The sequence below is a fragment of the Alosa pseudoharengus genome, unplaced genomic scaffold (assembly GCF_046254945.1).
Source record: "Alosa pseudoharengus isolate Yale_2024_CS ecotype anadromous, Long Island Sound unplaced genomic scaffold, YU_APseudo_1.1 YU_APseudo_1.1_scf_15, whole genome shotgun sequence".
NCBI classification, from domain to species: Eukaryota; Metazoa; Chordata; class Actinopteri; order Clupeiformes; family Clupeidae; genus Alosa; species Alosa pseudoharengus.
The window spans coordinates 712,863-734,245 of record NW_027468620.1 but is presented as its reverse complement, the minus strand read 5'-3'; the positions used below and the strand labels follow the sequence as shown (position 1 = coordinate 734,245).

General features: G+C 40.2%; 1 protein-coding gene across 1 annotated transcript in view; it reads right to left on the bottom strand.

Annotated features, from left to right (window-relative positions):
• Window positions 1-21,383, bottom strand: part of stk32c (serine/threonine kinase 32C) — a 484,207-nt gene that overhangs the window by 378,975 nt on the left and 83,849 nt on the right. The window contains exon 3 of the mRNA XM_076286494.1: window positions 10,301-10,452. Coding sequence (XP_076142609.1) covers window positions 10,301-10,452 — 152 coding nt within the window. The remainder of the gene's footprint in view (window positions 1-10,300; window positions 10,453-21,383) is intronic.

Here is a 21,383-nt window from a genome sequence, read left to right as displayed (position 1 = left end):
CCGGAGCGCATAGGGGGGGTGGATCCGGCGACTCAAAACGGGGATTTGAGGTTATGGACCAACAACAAAAAAACCTGCGTACATAGCTCTGACTAAAAAAAACTAAACAACGCGGTGTGTACACCAGGGCAATGTTTATTAACTTCAGAACTTGCAACACTGCACTTCATGGGTGTAAAATGTAAAAAATTTAAATAAAAAAACAGCAATTATCCATTATCAAATTATCGGAAAAAACTAGACAAACATTCTACGCATAGGCCGAAATAAAAACATATGGGCTACAGTATGCTATATATTGCAATGATGAAAACCCAGTAATCAATAATCAACTAGATACAGCGTGGAATGATTAATAATTTCTGATTGACACATCTGAATACCTATCTGAACCCCTATTCCCCCCCGGACACCTCCCCCTAATCAAAACACATCGGAACTGACACATAATATGACACAGAGAGGGAGCGGGAGACACAAACACTCGCGCGCACACACAAGCGCGCACACAGACCGGGAAAACAGGAGATACAGGGGAACCAACAAAACAGTCCAACAAGGGGCCAATAGCCTCGGCGATAAAGTATGCTATATATTGCAATCATGACCACCCACACCCAGTAGGCCTAATCAATGATCAACTAGATACAGCGTGGAAGCGCAATTTCTTCCTACTGTAGCCTAGGCCTACTTGTCCAAAATGGCCCATACAGCATCCAGACCCCCGGCCTCCATTACCCTGCTTCTTTCTCTACACCTATGTCCTTGACACCCATGACCTCACGTAAGGAAAGGGGTTGAACCGGGCAAGCGGTGGGCCGACAAGGCAAATGGGGAGGAGATGGTAGAGGTGGTATTCCCTGAAAGCCCTGATGACATTCCGCGGGCTATCGATGCAAAACTGCTGGCATAGCATCTCAACTTCTCTCTCCCCGAACAGCGCGTCACCCTCCTGTGGCCAATATTGTGGATAAAGCACTTTCTAATCCTCGATTAGCTTGTTGTATCCTGTTTGGTCTTTCCCCTATTTCTAAAGACTAATAAGAAAGATATTAACATTGAACACTACACAAACAGTAATTTATTTATTTATTTATTTTAGGCGATTTATTTTTTATATTGACGTAAGAGTTGACGGATCCAATAAAAAAAGGTTCCGGATCCAACGTCGGAGGTGCCGGAACATGTTCCGGCGTGTTCCGGCTCAAATTAAGCCCTGCGTGCGCTACACAAGAACGGAAGATGATGAATAACTGGGGCCGTAGGCTATTCAGAAAGGCTTTTATCTTACCACTAGGAGTAGGCTACTCCTTATGGCGGCCTTACATTGTACGATTTTGGCCTGTTTTCACAGTCGGCGACTAAATTTCCAAAGTCGTACAGAAATCATGGGAGTTGTACTGGAATCGCGGCTCGCTCCCGTCAACTAGATCGTTAAGTGTAAGGTGCCAATCTTAGCGGTTTTAAGTCAGTCGGAGTCAGTCCTTTTCTAGTTTTGCCGTTACGACAATATCAAACATGTTTGATATTATCGCAAGTCTTTCTAGTCGTGGCTCATGCAAATAGTGACGTGAACTATAAAAACCAATAGTGACCTCTCTCCAACACCAAACAGGAAGGGGCAAATATAGGCGACAGCTGTAGCCTATAATTATTTGTTATTCTTACAATATTTGTCATTTCTTATACATTTTTATTTGGCTCTTCCACGTGACAGAACAACTCTATATCGGTTAGGGATGTCACGCATGAAACAATACTGCAGAAACACGAAAATACAACTTTGAGTTTAGTAGGCTATCATTTCAGTTCCTGTTTATCTATTGCACGATGGGTAATAATTTAAAGGAATCTAGTTGCAGTCTTGTAAATAGTGACCCTGCAAGATCCCTAGTCATTGCAAAATCATAGTCTGTGACTTAAAACCTCTACTACTTGTCTTTAGATGTGAGAGGGTCTGAGACTGTAGTCTTTCAAAAATCTTTTCCAAATCTTTGCAAATCTTTCCAAAGTCTGTCAGTGTAAGGAGGGCTTAAATCGCACTAAAAGATTTTAGCTTGGAGTTCTCTTAAAAGTTATTCACAAAGCCTTTCAGACAACTCCTAAACTAGGAGTGAGTCTTCGTTGCTATAGATGACGTCATTACTCATGCACGAGCTTGACTGAAGTGACCACCTTGATTGGCTGACGATTGTAACGCGGGAATGATTCCAAACACCTCCCTTCCGATGATGAGTGACAGGTGACAGGCCGGAGAATGCGTGCGCTACACAAGTAGTGAGAAGGACGGAAGATGATTAATAACTGAATAAAAAGGCCTAGCCTAAATGAATAAAGAGTAAGGCAAAACAAATAGCGTAGTAGCCTAATGAAACATAGGCCTATGGATTGATGCAGTACCTTTGCAACATTATTAAATTAATCTGTCACCATATGCCTAGGCTACGTTTGCAAAGAGAACATTTTAATTTGATTCACAATGAAATGTTACATTTAATTTACATGTTAACATTTTGGTTGTTGTTGGTGGCGTTATTGCATTCCTTTTATGAATGCAAAATTGTTCCCTTGCGATTGGAAGCTCATGTTGCCGCATAGCGCATTTCAAAACATCGCAGCGTAAAATGCCACAAAAAGCTGTTTATGAATAGGTCTTAGTGAGTTAGGAGTCCTCTCGAATTCTTTTAAGCTGTCCCAGACTTTTAGGTGCTACTTTTAGGTCTAAAATACTTCGTGAATTACTTTTTTGTGAAAAAAATTAGGAGTCCTAAAGTTAGGAGTGATACGCCCATTATTTTTAGGAGTGGCTCCTAAATTCGCCAGTTAGGAGCTACTTTTAGCCTTAAAATTCTTTGTGAATACGGCCCCTGAATAAAAAGGCCTAGCCTAAATGAATCAAGAATAAGGCAAAACAAATAGCCTAGTAGCCTAATGAAACATACGGATTGATGTAGTATCTTTGTAACATTATTAGCAAAAGAGAACATTTTAATTTGATGCACAATAATGTTACATTTAATTTACATTTTGACAATGATTAGCCTAGTTTTGGTTGTTGTTGGTGGCGTTATTGCATGTTAGTTATGCCTACAATGCAAAATTGCTTCCTCACTATTGAAAGCTGCATAGGATTTCAAAACACGGCAAAATGCCGCAGGTTTGTGAATAGGTCTGTGAGTTCTTTTAAACTGTCAGAGGTGGGAAGGTGTGATTTGTTGGGGGGAAGGGCCGGATTAACTGGTCACAAATGTCTGATGGCCCCCCTTCCCCCCCAGCCAACGTGAATCGGGTGGTCAGTTAATAGGCTGAAGATTTTTCCTGCCATCTAAGGCAGCGGTCCCCAACCACCGGGCCGCGGCCCGTACATTCCTAACCGGGCGTAGCCTACGACATGAGTTTTAAAAAAATGCATGCAAACTAAACTCAATTTAATTCGCAATAATGTCACGTTTTTACATGGCATAGGCCTATATGCAGTTGTTTGATTGCACGCATGTTTGCATTTGGCAAGGTCTATTTTCTTACGTCTGTCCCGCCTTCAACACTTTACATATTGCCTTCAGCGCTGCGCAGCCTCAGGTCAGCTCACTTCACTTGATCAGTTCTTGGCTAACGGTAGTGTCACACGAAGTTAGCTAAACTGCTAGAATGAGCAACAAAAAACAAGCATCTTTTAGCAGACACTGGCCAGGGTGTTTAAGTGTCGAGAGCCGCTGCAGAGATTTCTTACAGAAAAAAAGTCACCGTTAGCTGCACATTTTAGTGATGAGGACTGGGTGTCAAAACTCGCTATACCTATGTGGCATATTCGGGTTGCTTAATGACCTCAACCTGCCTCTCCAGGGGAGAATGACGACAGATAAAGTCGCTGCATTTAAAGCCAAGCTTGATTTGTGGGGACAAATGGGGACGGGGTGTATTTGATATGTTCCAAACAGTAGTGGGGGTTTTGGGAGAGACTGAGGCAGGGCCCTTTCTCTTGCAGCTGGTGCGCGATCACCTTGTTGCGCTTTCAAATGAGTTTGAGCGTTAGGCTACTTCCCATCCTCCAAAGATCCACGGCAAACCAATGAGTGGGTCCGCAACCCATTTTTCAATATCCCGAATAGTCCTAACATGTCAGCGCAGGAGGAAGAGCAGTTGATCGAAATTGCAAATGACGGTGGTCTTAGAGGGTGTCACTGTCTTGTTGCAGGGAAACAAGCACAGGGCTCCCACTGATTATATTCGTAATGCACGTTTAGTTCCCATGTTTTGTTCCCATATTTTGTTAAGCATGTTCACACTTGATAGATGTAGCTTCAAATTGTTAAATTTTCATAGTTCATATTGTTCCATTTTCACTTCTTCAAGCACGTTTTTCACGTTTTAAGAGTTTGTTACAGTCACTGTTCATACATAACTGGAGCTAGTTCTTTTCAAGTAATGCATGCACAACACATATGGAACATGGAACCCCCAACCCCCCCCACGGTCCGTGAAAAAAAAATGGGAATCAAACCGGTCCATGGTACGTAAAAGGTTGGGGACCCTGATCTAAGGCACGAGCGCATCTGTGAGGCCAAGCCTCACCAAGTAGCTTGTTTGTTCACAACTAACATTCCATTTAATTAAACTGCTTTAGTTAACGCAACGCAATGCAACACAATACAGACACCGCTTCTCTCGCGTCAGTCACTGACAGTAGCCTAGAATAAATGCATGGGGAAAAACACTTCCCCATGACAAAGACATCGTAAAACACTGAAAGTTAATATTTTGTCACTAGCAACATATCGGAACTCCCCCTATTACCGTCGGTCCCGTATTTCCACCGTCTTGCGTGTACGTGTCACTTATATCCATTTCTATACAAACCAAGACAGCGGACTCCTAAAGAGACGCAACCACCCACACCATAGGTGTATCTAAATTAGCTATGTACCAAAAATGACATTTTACCATGACTCAAAGAGCTGTAAACAGTGTTGTAAGGCTGCGTGTACACAACCGCTAGGAGCTCCAGTGGAATTTTAATTTCACGACAAGAATTCTCGGTCTAACCGTCCATGTGCCGTTAAGAACCAAACCAGATTTTGTTCAAATCTACACACCTATGGCTACTGAAAAATGTAAGATTAATTTAGCAAATGTTATTTTGAAGTGTTAAAAAACATCGTTGTTTTAGAATTTCTGAACAAAAGTGGTGATAATTGGGGGTGTTACGATACATCTGTCCTTTGTCAAATGTGTTATGTTCCAAGTAGCCTATGCGTAATTCTGCTGCATAAAGTTGTATGTTTATGACATTCAAGCAAGGAAAACGATGATTTGAAGACATCTGTTTCGTTGGAAGGGCAAGGGGTAGCAACAGGGCAACACAGAGACAGGCCCGATGGCAGGGTTGTTATGAGAGTATTAAAATCTGGGATAGCCTATTCTATGGCAAGACAGCGGGGGAAAGTTGGCATGCATTGTTTCGGTCCCCATGCACAGGGATTATTTGTCATATTATTAATCATGATTATTTGTGAAATTGTGCAAACAGGCGCAACACATTTGAAAAGGAAGGACTGGTAGCATGCAAGCTCACAAAAGATTGATTTAAGAACGTTATCACAGTGTGTGGCTGTGGCGCAAAGCAGCGCGGGCGGAAGACATCATCATGTCAGGGTCATGTCTTTTTTTAACAATTCTGTCGGAGGGTCATTGAACAGTTTCTAGCAGGCAAGGGAGGGTCATGCAACTTTTGACTGAAGCACTCAAAATTCCTCCGGTGGCCCCTTCAATAAATAACGAACAGTCCCTAGATTGCTGCTGGGCTATATGTCTTGGTTTATGTCCGTTCACAACTCATTGCCGTCAAACGCGTAGCCTATCTCGCGGTTGCATCCATTACAAACAAACATGCAATGTGAACGTCTGGGATTGGGAAGAGCACTAAATGCTCTACTGAATAAGCACGAAGTCAAACCTTTAAATGACAAAACACTCTTTAATAATCAAAAAAATAAACCGCTAATGAAGTAAACTTGTGACCTTAAAAAATCGTTTATCGCCTGTAACTCCGTGATAACAGGACGTAACAGGAAGGCATTTGGCTGAGCAACGGAGGTTAATATGCTCTATATTTTGTCCAAATGATGAACCAGAATGTTTCATTTGTCCTGCGTTTCTTCTACGGCTGCAAACGGGATTCACTCGCAGTTAACCAAATATTTCTTTATTAGGGCAGGGCAGGCATATTTCTGGCTATTAAATTATTTCTAAACCAGTCTGCTAAAGTCTGTAGTGAAGTCTGTGTAGGGTTTTCCAGGCTCCATTTCTTTTTACGAGACACCCTGCTCACTTGAGCCATCTACTGGTTGTTTGGGTTGTTGCAGCGTCTAGCTGGGAAAATACAAATTAAAGTCGCGTGATACCGCGTGATCCCACGCGCGGACCGCAAGTGAAGCTGGCCAAGTCGAAGCACTGCCCACTGTATAGGCCGTCGTCAACAACAACAACAACAACAAAAACTCTAATCGTGAATGAAATAAATAGCCCTGTAGAAGAGACTTTTGTGTTTTGTGTCCATTGTGTGCATTAACAGCAGCGCAAGAAAATCTGACGTGATCTGGGCAGGTTTAGAATCATTTGTTGCAAAATGTTGCAATTTCAATTCTCCTCTACGCTATTACGCATTGCTGTTTCATTCTTCTAGCCTACTAACTAGCCTTAGCGAAATAAGTGTACAGAAGGACAAATGGATATTAGACGTTTCTTTAGAGAAAATAAGGGCAGAGCAGGGACAAGAAGTGGAAACTAACAGTGTGTCATCATCTCCCGCAACCCAGGAGGACATTTCGATCAGCTCAGTTTCAATATATCGTGATTTACTATTGAATCACATGCGCAGTAAATATAGTAAACCTGACCTCGTTTGAGGGGGCTTCCAAGCAATGCATGTTGGGCTTGATTTTGACAGAATGGAATTTTTTTTTGGGGCAAAAGTTTGTGATACACAACCCAAATGCATTGCTTTCAAGGCACCCATAGCCCATTAATTGAAGGGAATGACGTCCAAATGTTTATCCCGAGACGAACGCTCACACCTGTGCACTTGACAGAGGTGCATGACGATGTTTATTCTACAGGCTATTTTAATGTCATATTTTGGGTGTTGTATGTGGTGCACTTTGGCAGAAGAGACGTTCTCCTTACACGGTATTTAAACATCAAAATATTCAGAATGCCGTGACGTGAGTCACTACAATTCTGAATAAGCCTTCCTTTTCATTCTCAAAGTAGGTTAAAATTGCATGTTCATCAGCCCGATTTTCAAAATCTCTCAGGGGGAGAAACCCCTGAACCCCCGGACAAAAAGGTCTCCAACTTCTGGACTCTAGCCCCGAATGTTTTCAATAGCTAGCGACGCCCCTGTATGCTACCATGATAACCATTTTGTGTCGTCAAATTAGGACCAACAAATTTAATAATATTTAACTCGGAGAAAATAAGTTTCATGTGTTCACTTCAAATCACTAGACAGCTCACTGCATAACTTTACCGAGACATGACACTAAGGTATGATAATTTTTGCACATGACTCACGTGTTTCATATTATTAACCCCCAAAACGGAATAAAGTGTTAGTGGGACATGCCAGTTTGTTGTACATCAGTTAGGTTTTGGTATGTGAGGCCTATGAACCTATTTTGTTGTTTTGAGGCTTGCATATGCCCATGTTAAATTGTGATAGCACCAGTTAACATGGGCGTATATTTCTCACATATGTTAACCTGTGTTAACTTTGACTAACAGTTCAATATATACATAGAAATCTGGCATCAATTTCAGCGGCTCATAGTATAGTGGTATGTAGAAGCTGATGTAGAAGCTAATCCAATCAACTTTCTTGTCCATGCGTGGTTCGAATCCCAGCTAGATCGCTAGTTTTATTTTTGTCCATTCATTCAGTATATGTCATATTTGTGTGGATAATGGAGACATGTATTAGACATACACTGGTGATGTTTTCAGCGATATCTGTTATATTGTCTCACTTGCAAACACTTCGTGAAAATGTGAACCTGCACTAGGCGGAGGCAGAGCAGAACGCTCTTAAGAAGTAGGCAGGGTCTTGTTGAATATTCACTGATTTTATGCAAATATCATCAGTTAATCTGCTCACCATCTAAACTGGAACACCGGATAACCAGTGTTGTGCCTGAACGCGTTCATTGAACGGTTCATGAACTCATTCATATTTTGAGCGAACGTGAACTGAACGTAGTCTACTGTATTAAGAAAACAAACGTTTCTGCAATTAGTAGGAAATACTTGTTAATTTGTTGTCATCAAACATAGAGGCATAGAATTAAGTCGTGGTATGAGCGTTTATTCAATGCATGCGTGTGCACGTTGGTAGCAAAGCTAAGCTTCAACTTATTGGAAGGCTATTTAATTATGAAACTACATTTAATAGAACAACGTAGATTTATGCAACTTCCATAAAAACAGAGAACAGACTATATAAAACACTGTCTAGCATTAAGTATTAAAGTCAGCCAAAAGCTATTATAGTCTTAGTTAAAGATAGTTAAAGATGCCCTGCCACACGTATTTCATTACTTTGTGGTAATGTCTGAAGTTCTACCATGGACTCTGTAACATTTTTTGTGGAAAACATGCCTTGGTTACCTTGTTTCAAGCCATTCTAGCTTGGTATTGAAAGCCTGCATGAAGACTCAGCTCGATTTGCACCAGTTCTCATTAATATTCAACTGCTTGACTCTGATTGGCTAACAGCTAGGTTTCGTCCATAACATGACAGCCGTTATCAACTAATTTTAGCTTCATGGCATGAACTTAGCTTGGCTACCGAGTGCTAGCATTGTCCAAATGTGCATAAATAAAACCTGCTAGGCTAGCGAGTTCATTAAACCTGTATAACATAGCCCTTCCTTGAGTTTTACTTACGGGCACTGGTCGTAGACTGCTGCGATGGTAGCCTATACTGCTTCAGGCTTTTTGCAAAGCCTGTAGCATTGTTCCAAAAAATAAACTGAAGCCATTTGATCCTTAAGTCTGGGTTCTTGGTCAAAATGCATTGTTGAAGTTCTATTCGTGCATAGCGCACAAGTCCGTTCACATTTAGCCATCCTTGCATAGGCCTACTAAAACTGTCACAGAGGCAAACAAATTTTGTGGGCATGGCCCCAACTGGGCAAGCTCATGAATAGTAATGAGCTCATCAATTCCACGTCAATCTGAAGAGCTTTTGAAATTGGCCTAATTTCTCTGCTTATTTCTTTTCAGTGGCTAGAGCTGACAGAGGAGGTAGCTGTTTATGTTCACATTCACAACATAGCACAAACACATATGGACCTATTATGTTAAAAAAAAAAATCAAGTAAAAACGGTTTTGTGTGGCAGGGCACCTTTAAAGGTCTCCAGATCATTGATTTACGCATGATCTGATCCGCCATTTACCATTCACAAAAGCTGGTATTGTGTTTCCTGAATTCTTACATTCAGGCATTCAAATGAAATATAATTAAATAGCATATATATTCTATCAGTGTATGATGCTTGTATGAGGGAAACATCCCAAAACAACAGCACCCATATAATTGCTGTTGTTTTGAGAAGCAATTAGACTTGATTGGCTGTGATGTCATTAAAGCCAGCTGCGCTCGTTAAGCTCCCAGAGTAGTTCCCGGGCTAATCAGAACACTGTATAAGTACTTTTGATCCCGTGAGGGAAATTTGGTCTCTGCATTTAACCCTGCATTTAAGTAATAATTCAAAAGAATCCATAGATTCCAGTGATTTTAGTAAAGGTTTACTGTTCTGAAATCATTGGAACCTATGGCCTCGAGGGGCTAATTGTTACACAGATCATAGTCAGCTGACTATGGCGTAACCCAGTGAGTTTTATCCATTGTAATAATATGTAAAAATATTTAAATTTATGTAATATATTATATAATATTTTTCTAAAATATTAACAGATTGTAATCATTATTTTTTTATTTAACCCGTAGTCAACATAATAGGAGGTGTTCCTTGCGCGCCGCGCATCATTTAAACACTAACAGAAACAATCAGAACAGGGCTTGCGATCAATTGAGGCTGATCTAGTCTGGAAAAAGCCTTTTTGAAATAATGTGCTACAAGTATACTCCCTAAAAAGACATGCAAAGACAGGAATGAATGTATCAGTCCATGCTCAGTAGTTACTTCTCCTACCTCTGATACATGCATACTTCTTCCACAATCTGTTTTACAACACATGCAGAACACAAAAAGTATTAAGTGAAAAACACAAGATAGTCACCAGAGATTTACTAAAAAAACATGTTCAATTTCCTGTAGGATCTCTAGCTCTCTAAAGACGTTTCGGACCTCATCTCGCTCTATGCACTGGTGTTTGTTCATATACTTCATGGCATACATCTTCTCTGTGTCCTTCTTCTGAACAATGCATACCTGTAAAGAAGACATAAAAGTGGCATTAAAATCACAACCCACATGATATGGTATTCTATGGCCAAGATAGGCTGCTAAAGTTAGCAAGGCAGCTATCTTTTCTCACACCACTTTGTACCTAAAGATGTGAGTCATTAAAGAGGAACTAGCAAACAAATTTGGCTAGTCTGTGTGCTTAACTGCAAGCTCATCTGTCAATTAACAGTTAGTCCATTAACTAGGGCTGCAACACAATTATTTTTCATAGTTGATTAATCTGTTTCAGAGAATTGTGAAGAAATGGGTAACCCCTCCTTTGACATCCACTAATTACTAAGTATTTATCTAGTAAATATGTGGTAAATTACAGTATATTTATTTGTAATTACCACAGGTAACATGAAGGTAAATACAGGAAAACTATGTGAAATCCTAAGAAACATCTCAACTATTACCCATGTAATATAAAGCATTATTGGGTAATTACTGAAAGTAATATCAACATGGCTAGTAAACCAATTTCTAGGCTTTTGCCCAAAATTGCACTGTGGCCTATAATCAAATGCTTGACCTCTTTGGAAAGCTGATACCCTGTAGTTTCTTAAGAAGCCATCAGACGGGCGGGAGCATGTGTGGCTCTGTCATGAACAATTTGTTCCGGCTTGCAAAAAAGTTCCGGATGACGTAATAATTATATTCTCACATTAAGGCGGGGATCACATTAGCTAGCGGCAAGCGGCAGGTTTCCTATTGTTCTCTACGGTTCGGCAGCGGAACGGTGGCAACGCTGGCGAAACACTAGCATTGAGCAAGCTGAGCGTTGAACTTGGTTCAACTTTCAAAGTATTCAATTGACAAACCGTTTGTGTTGCTTAGGAACGAGACAAAACTTATTATGGTCTGAGCGTTGCGTTGTTTGCCGCTGCCGCTTGCCGCTGGCTAATTCGCCTAAATGTTTCTCATAGAATATTGGTGTTGTTGCTATGACGGCTGCTGTCACGGGATGATCCATTTACCCCTTTGTGACTACCGAATCCTACTGAGGTAAACGCGTGAAGGAGTCCTTCAGCAAAAAGGGGTTGCATGGCTTGCTTGGCAGCACGCTTTGCGTTACAGGAGAAGGCCTACCTACCTAGGTTCAGTGTAATACTTCTGCCGTTCAGGCACCGATTTTATATTTGAAAATGTCTTCATAGACATAACATCATGTTCGTGGATCAGCTCAGTTAAAAAAGTCATTTTATTTGTTGCTATTGCAAATTATTCTGGTTATTACGGCGTTATTAGGCCTATCAGCAATTCCACAATGTGTGCATTTGACCGTAACATTTGCCATGCTTGTTACTTGGTGACTTTTGTTGTTTGCTAGTCGTGTTGATAGGTTAATGTTAGTCTGTTTTTAAGACAATCTAAACTATTTGAATAAGAAATAAAGTTTCTTAGTTCGTGTTACTAGACTATTTGACAAACAAGAAAGGGCAAAGATTGATTTTGAATGAAATAGTTAAAATTCCCTCGGGATGAATAAAGTATCTGTCTGTCCATCCATCTATCTATCCATCCAGACTGCCCATAATCAATGCTGGCTTGCAAGCTGGTATGCCTTACATTTAATCTTAGCTAAGTTTTTTATCACACACTTGCTAAGTGAGCTCATGCCTCATGCCATCAGTCCTCAAGTGAGCATGCTTTTCGTGAGAAGTCTTATGGTGTAAATTAAGATTATGTGGATGTGGAATATATTATAATAATATTATATGTGGTATAATTAAGCCCTATGATTTATTAACATTATGTTTTTATCTTCAATTACACTACCCTATACCATCCATAGTATTCTATTTATACTTATAAATGTACATACTGTAATTGCACTTATACATCTATATTCTACAGCTCCTTACTGTTCTTAATGTGCATACACTTACTTATAATGTTGACTGTTACTACACTGCACATATCTGTACTGTACATCTCTGTCTATATATCTGTTCATACTGAATATTCAAATTTATTATGTTTTTATAATATAACTGTTAATACACTGAATACTGTATATCTATATTATTTTCGCTACTCATATAATGTTACTGCAACTGCACTGCACATATCCGTACGTTGTTCATACACAATTCACACTGTATATCCATATCTATTCTGCTCTTATAAGGCTACTACTAATACACTGCACACATTTATATTTAATTTATATTACTGTAAACCATACCACTTTCTTAACTGTATACTACTGTCTACACTGCACTGTACCTGTATGTGCTCTGCACAATGACAATAAAGTTGAATCTAATCTAATCTTCATTATTTTAGAAGGAAAGAGAGAATAATGATTAAGCACAGCTGGTGGAGACACATAATGAGGCAACCTGATGAGCTCCAGGATATTGGCAAACATGACCTCAAGGACCATGAAGGGATGGACATTGAAAAGAAATACCTGGATAGGCAGTTACAGGCTACAGAAAGAAGATGCGGAAAGTGATCTCCCATCAACCTCAACTGGGTAAAAATGTTTGTGTATGTGTGTGCATGAGTGCACATGCACATTTCAGGTCCCTGACAGATCGAAAGTGTAGGTGCTTCTCTGACACTGTCCTATTACTTCTACACCGACATAGGGAGACACCAGCTCTAATAGCATTTACAGCCTGATGACTGGCTTGAATTAACATGTATGTGTCATTTAAAGCCCCCCTAAAGAGTATTTATATTTACCTTAAAATAACGTTTCCAAAAACATTTTGATGGCACAAACTTTTAATAGGGCAAACATCACTCAGAGTACCGGTAGGTCTTATTGCTTGAAAAATAGCCATATGAAGTTGCTGTTTGGGTAGGAACACTGCACTACATTGGTGCTGCTTTAAATGTGCAGTGAAACAGTTGTGCACTTTATCGTCATTTACCCTCTATTCACACAAGCATGTTGTCAGCTCTGTGGTACAGGGCTGGGTTACCCAAAAGCATAGTAGCAACTATAGTCTGTTTCGTAGTTACAGGAACGTAGTTATAGGAACAGTCCACTTCTAAAAACTGTTTTTTCATTTGTATTCGCACTGGCCAAGTGGCCATAGGAACTGATAGGAGGGCGTAAGGAGTGACACGTCGTCACTTGCTACAGGGTTTAAAATAGGCACCCACTCGCCTTGCCAAATGTGAGTAGATTAACTAACTAGCCTACATTTCGAAATGATTTGAATGACCCTCACGGTCTACTGTCGCTTCAAGCATTCCGCGGTCGGGACGAATGTAACAGGCATGATGGACTAATGAAGCCAGCAGTGTCTCACAACTTCAATATTTTACAATAAGTAATATATTGTAATAATGAATGGTACTTAATTTTTTTTATTTGAGATAGATTGCTGTTGGGTTATACGTTTTAGTGAGTGGAAATATCATGCATATGAATGATTTTGCTATTTGTATAACTATAACAGGAAGTGTTCCCATGTATTCAATTCAAGGGCAAATGAAACTGAAACGATGGAGAAGTTTAACTAGCTCTAACATTAGCATGTTGCATTCGTGTGTAGTATAGGCCCACGTTCAGGTGAATTGCAACAGAAAGTGATGTATCGTTTGCGTGGTTATGTTTGATTTGAGTTTATTCACAATACCACTTTAAACATTACAATAATCCAGTATGGGTACAGAATCAATTGGGTAGAGTGAATGGGTCCCCCAAGGAAGCTATGAAAGCTTATATGTGGGGGCCTCGGCCCATGGTTCATGAAAGGGTAGTGGTACAGACAATGGTATACACAGTTACCACCTGTAACCAGATGCTGATGAATAAATGCACGCAAAGCGCATCAAAACACATAACATACAGTGTATATACTTAACATTACATACACATACAATCATACACATACATCCCAATAGTCCACGAGGAAACAGTTTTATATTAGATATAGGGTAGTAGGAAATTATTTTTTAGTTGTCTTTTGAAGTTGGAGATAGAGGGCAACACCTTGAGGCCATCATCAATCCTGTTCCAAATCTGCGACCCCCTACAGGCAACACTCATAACTGGCGTGCACATGTCGGCGAAATTTTTCTGATATGAGTGGTTTGATTCTCATTTCGTATGTGTGCTGGGGGCTGGAGATGGGAACAAGACTATTCAATCTAGGGTTGAGCCTATCGACAATTTGAAATATAAGGCAGGCATTATGATAATCATTTAGCTCACCCACTCTTAGTAACTCAAAGCGGTGAAATAGAGGATACAACATTCCAAGGATACAAGTTTTTTAAGATGGCTGGTGAAGGTGTTGCACCCTATCACATTACAGTAGTTAAGTTGAGGTTCAAAGAGAGTTTTGTGCAACTTGAGAAGGGCACACAGAGGAAGGAAATGCCTGATCTTATAGAACAAGCCAACATACTTGGACAGTTTGTTTACAAGATGGTCAATATGACATTTAAAGTTGAGAGAGTCGTCAATGTGGACCCCTAGGAATTTAGTGGCATGCACTCTTTTTATTTCCTGTCCATTAATTTTAATCAGGCAGTGATCAGTGTTTTTGTTCGATTTGAATAAGATGAAATTTGTTTTGCTGACATTTAATGACAGTTTGTTACATTTAAACCAGGAGTCCACTTTGGTTAACTCTGAGTTTACTATGTCTTGTAGAATAAGTGGGTTCCTGATGTGAACAAATTCATGTTGCCAGCAAAAATAATTTTATGAAATATTTTGGAGAAATTTCCAAAATCATTTACAGGTAGAGTTATGACCATTGACATGGACATACTGTTCCCTCTCGTATAGATAACTTCTGTACCATTCAAGTACTAGACCTCTGACACCATAGTGATGCAATTTATCCAACAAAATATCAAAGTCAATGGTATCAAAGTCAGGTCCAAGAAAATACCAACACCACATTTTCTCTCTTCAGTGCAGCCATTAATTTGTTCTATTAAGTCAAGTATTGCCATACAGGTTGTGCTGTTTTTTCTAAAACCGTATTGAGAGGGAACAACAGGGTCGGCGCCAGAGAGCAGCGGGTGGGGGGGCTATGAGCACTGACAGGAAACCTTGTATTTTCCATTATCTTCCCAGATCTATCTTGAGACATTTTACTGAATTCCTTATGCAGCAGTTCCTAAAAACCCTACTGGTCGAGATTTATGCTTATTTGGCGTTGCAGGAGTGGTGGTAAATGTATCGGTGGCACTCACTGCAACGGTATCCGAGTGTGCAGAATCTCTCTTCATCGCGCATTTTGCACACACAATCAGTTGACACACCTGTCAGTCCGTGTCATGTTTCATTTTGATTAGGCTAAGTGTTCAACATCAGTGTTCAATATGGATTCAATTTCAATCATAGGCATAATAATATTTAGATTTTTTTCATGTGAGGGAGAGAACTCAGTTGGGGGGGCACACTGGCCTGTTTGGGCGGGCCTGGGCCCCTAAGGCCCGCCCTTGCCTTGACGCTGGGGAACAAGAAGATAGCCACTGAGTCTATTGTATACTACTTTCTCCATTACTTTAGAGAAAGTGGGTAGGATTGATATGGGCCGGTAGTTGCTCATATAATTTCTGTCACCCGATTTAAAAATTGGAATTATCTTATACATTTTTGTCATTTTAGGTACAGTGCCAGTAAGTAAATAAAGGTTAAAGAAAATGAGCCAGTGGCTCTACAATGATGTTATGTCATTGCACAAGACTGTTCACCATCCATTTGCGTCTGGACTGGAGCAGAATGCGTTCTGCATGCCGTCCATTCTCATTAATAAAGTCTCTGACAGTAGTATATTTCTGTATTTTGCTTACACAGGCAACGCAGATTTTAAATACGGTACGGTTTGAAAGTGGGTTTGTCTTATGAGTTGGACCAATCACGTAGACCTAGGTCACTAAGGGTTCTTATGCGAGAAAAGGGAAAAGACTCTGCCCTGAGTTAGGAGCTGAAAGAGTTAGGAACTGCGGTCAGAGGAACTTAATAATCCCCAAATTGGTCGGTTCCGAAACCGATAAAAAATGGGTTCTAGGAACGTTAATCTTCTAGGAACTGCAAAAATCCCTCTGGTTCAAAAGGGATTTATGTTAGCAACTTACATGGTTGGAAGTACCGTATGTAAGTATGACAACTGTTTGATAGTTGATATGATAGTTTGAACTATGGTGGTGCAACTTATATATGCATTGTTAAAGGGATATTCCACCATTTGGGGAATTAAACTCATTTTCCACATCCTCTTGAGTTAAACAATTGATTTTTACCTTTCTCCAGTTCATCCAGCCGTTCTCTGTTTCTGGTGATACTACTTTTAGGTCCAGCCTAGCATAGATCATTGAATCGGATAAGACCATTAGCATCTCGCCTGCTAGCATCACGTTTAAAAGTGACTGAGATTTCCGGTAATTTTCCTATTTAAAACTTGTCTCCTCTCAAGTTAGAAAGTGTAATAAGACCAAAGGAAAATGAAATGTGGCGATTTTCTAGGCTGATTTGACATGGAACTATACTCTCATTCCAGTGTAATAATCAAAGAACACCATGGGCGCAGCAGCACAATGATCCCCGTAGGCTAACTTCCAGCAACAAGGTTGAGCTGCAGCAGACAAATTGGTTAGTGACTGGATTATTATGCCTAAATGAGAGTATAGTTCCATGTCAAATTTTTCCAAAGTCTTGGAAAACATATCAGGACCCCCCCCCCCAAATTCCCTAAATTCAATATGGCTGCTGTCCGAAAAAGAGTTTTGGCTACAAATTTTTAACCAAATGCGCTACAAATGAGGATGCTGTGTCTATTTTATGTTAATTGACCACAGGAAGTCCTTTGGCATATTTATATGTATGCTTATGTAAGTCTGGAACCTGTTTTCTTTTCAAGACTGGTTGAAAATCCTTTTTTTACCACAACTTTGAAGGTTGTTCTCAATGTAGATTAATTTCCTTATAAAAGTAAAATGCTTTCAGTGTACCACAGGTGAATACATTTTGAAGTGTAATCATATAAGAAAGAATAAGACAAAATTATTATTGCAAGGCAATATTTATATTATGTCAAATTGTTAAAATAATAATATAGTCAATTTGTCCAAAACTCTTAAAGGTTTGCTTAGCATTACAAAAAAACAGCAATAACATAAAAATACAACAGTGAATTGTCATGGTCTCTCTCATGAATTCTCATTCTCATGGTTTCTCTCACAATTGTAGTCATAAGAACAAGAACACTTGTAGAAAAAAGTACACCTGGTTAAGAAGGAAGTTGGTAGGAAAGGAAGTAGTTGGCTAAGCACTGTTGTTGGTCATCTTCTGACATTTGCATACCATCCAGAGGTGGGTGTGGAGGATGCCTTAATCTACCTGCTTCATAGAACACACTCTCACCTGGACAGGGCTGGCAGCATTGTGCAGATCATGTTCTTTGATTTCTCAAGTGCTTTTAACACCATACAGCCTATGCTGCTACATGAGAAGCTGCGAAGGATGCAGGAAGACACCTCCATAACTTCATGGATTACTGATTACCTGACTGACAGACCACAAGTTGTGGTGTGTGCTGTCTCCTTTTCTTTTCACACTGTACACCTCAGACTTCCAGTACAACTCTGAGTCATGTCACCTGCAGTTGTGGGGTGTGTCAGTGATGGTGAGGAGACGGAGTACAGGCAAGTGGTGGACCACTTTGTGACATGGTGAAGAAAAAAACACCTTGTCTTGAATGTGGCTAAGACAAGGGAAATGGTGGTGGACTTTAGCAGGGCCAGGCCTGAGCTAAATACCATTTCAATACTGGGTGAGCAAGTAGAAGTTGTTGAAAACTACAAATATTTGCGGGGTTGTTATACTGTAGACAATAAACTGAATTGGATGTACAACACTGAGGCTGTATACAAGAAGGGTCAGAGCAGACTTAATGTGTGCAGCAAAATGTTGCAGATGTTTTATCAAAGTGTTGTTGCAAGTGCAATTTTATTTTCTGCCATCTGTTGGGGCAATAGCTTTACAGCCAGGGACACTAAGAAACTGGATAAAATCATAAGGAAGGCTGGCTTTCTGTTGGGGAAAGCTCTAGAGCCCCTGGAGTTGGTGGTGGAGAGAAGAATGCTGCACAAACTGTCAATTATATTGGACAATACCTCACATCCACTATACAACTTACTGGTCAAACAAAAAAGTGTTTTCCAGTTGGAGGCTACGCCAACTAAGCTGTAAGAAGGACAGATACAGAAATACTTTTTTACCCACACCAATAGCACTTAATAATGACTCCCCCCTGAGCAGAGAGAGAGCAATAATATTTTTTGAATAATTTATGTATGTATGTATGTATGTATGTATGTAGGCCTATGCTTGAGAATACTGTGTTTGTCTGTGCTGCTGGAACACTGTAATTTCCCTTTGGAGATGAATAACGTATATCCATCCATCCATCCATCCATCTATCCATCTATCTAGATAGATAGATAGATCCCCAAGATGCATCGTCTATAGTGAGGTAAGCAAAGTAATCTCGGTCTAATGTTGGACTACATTGCAAGAATATCACCATGCATTCATAACTTCATGATTCAGTGAGAGTGAGCCCAAAACATTGGAAAGTATGTCTTTGTGACATTTCTGTATTTATTTGTTGCCAGCAAGCTTAGCCTTCCCTGTCTTCTGACGTCATTGTAGCGCTTGCGGCACTGACGAGAACGTCGGTCTCCTCGGCTGTGAAGCTCCTGGCGTGCGCCTGGCAAATCCACCATTATAATAGCAATCTGCCATGGAACAAGTGTGCCTGCTTTTAAAGGGAATGTGAGATGACGCTCTGGGGGTCGTTTCTAGAAAGCATCGTTTGCTAACTTGCGTCGCAACCTTGGTAGTACGCTCCATCGTTCTTGGATTTGGTGTTTCTAGAAAAGGTAGTTCGAACTCTCAATCGCAAAAAAGGACGCAAAGTTTGGTCGTTTGAATTACTGCCCCTAGGCAGTCGCACTTGTGTCATTCCTTGGTAGTTCCTGTTGATGTCCGGAGCGCCTAACCAAAAATCACAACCGCCTAACCAAAATTTGCGAAGTGGATGTTTATCTTGTGACTCAATGAGTGATCTATCCTGTAGCTTAATTTTGATTAAGACACGGACTCCCCTACTTGGGTCATTCTTGCTATTTGTGTTAATTTAAGTATTGCCTTGCTTTTAGTATTATAATCTTCACAGACCCTTATATCAGCAGTGCTAAATGGTGTAGTGGCTAAAGCAGATGACTTATTATCCCAACGTTCGATTTTCTGATGTGAGATTTTCCTCTTGCTTCTCGCTACCTGCAGGTGAACTGGTGTGACACGTAGATTCAATTGTTTTTGACTGATATATTGTACCTATGGTCTCTCGATGTAGAGTAATTATATACATAAATATGTATGGTCAAAACCTATTGTCTCGTCGGCCTACTCTTACTTAGAGATGAAAAGAAGAGATAGAATGCGAACTCCGGCCGAGCGCGCAGTGCACCGACGCGCTGCCGTTAAGCCACGGGACAGTTGATAATCTATGGGATACCCAGACATTCGTCAGGCTATATATTTTTTCCAACATAGATATTTAACACAAATAATGGCACATATTGGTCGGCTTCAGTAAAATGTCTTATATACTTATACTATATTAATAGGTTTAGATTTTTGCAGATTATAATGGCAATGCCAGCAATAATCACTCGGTTTAAGGGACCGTTCGTTATTTATAAACGGGGTCACCGGAGGAAAATAGGGGAGGGTCATGTCTTTTTATTCATTGTTGAGGGGAGGGTCACCTAACTTTTTTTTGTCTAGGAGGGAGGGTCACCCATCTTTTGTATTAATGAAAACAGCAAAAAATCAAAGTGGCTTGTTTGATTGTTGATTTCTGTCGCCATATAACGTTCTCTTTCGTTCCATAGCTCTGTCAACATTGAACAATGAAAATGAGGGAGATTTCCCGGGTTTCTCACGCAAAATACGGAAAATGTCAACATTCGTCCCCATTAACGTTGGAAGGGTTGGAGCAACAAAGTAGCCTACTTTATTCACGCCAAACAGCCTATATCCATTTGGTCAACTTTATCCAGCCCTAAAAAAGCTAAATTTAACTTTGGTTTACTTGTAGTTTACCGTGTAGCCTAACTTTAAACAGTGTGCATGCTTAACACAAAGCATACTTGTGCTTCATTCATCCACACATCCAGCTCCAAACGTTTTGACAAGCATTTCTACCAATTGACCTTGTTCCTGCCCATCTCTAGCTTTGCTGTCTCCATCCTTTCTGTTTTTGTTGTTTGCAAAAAAATATATAGTATTTATTGGTAACCAGCAACAAGTGCAATTTGTTAATCGCCGTCATTCTCTCTCCTGCCAACAAAAACGTGTTAGGCCTAGTGCGTAATTCTGCTTCATAAAGTTGAACAAATACATTTGGTCATATAAATAGCCAGTTTATGGTCTACAGTGTAGTTGGTAAGTTATGGTAGGCCAACTTGGAGTGAATATACAGGGGGAATTCTTTGTCTAGCTGAGTAGCCTGGCGGGTGCGCACGTAGGCATAGCCTACGGCCAAACACCGTAAGCGCTAATGAATCTTGCTCTCACGACAACCACGTCGTTAACTTAAATAGGCCTAGGTTAACATCACTCTGAGTTCGCATTCAAGCAAGCAAAACGATGATTTGAATACATCTGTTTCACTGGAAGGGCAAGGGGTAACAACAGGACAACACAGAGACAGGCCAGAATGCAGGACTAATGTTATGAGTATTACAGTAATATGGGATATTCTACGGGAAAATATTAAAACGGCAAGACAGCAGGGAAACGTTAAAATGATAAGCTCCCAAATTGACGCTCATCTGAGAAATTGAGTTTTGGATAATGTTCAGCTTCGGCAGCTATACAATGACTGAGGAAGCCTAGAGACGAGTCCATAGCAACAAGTTCA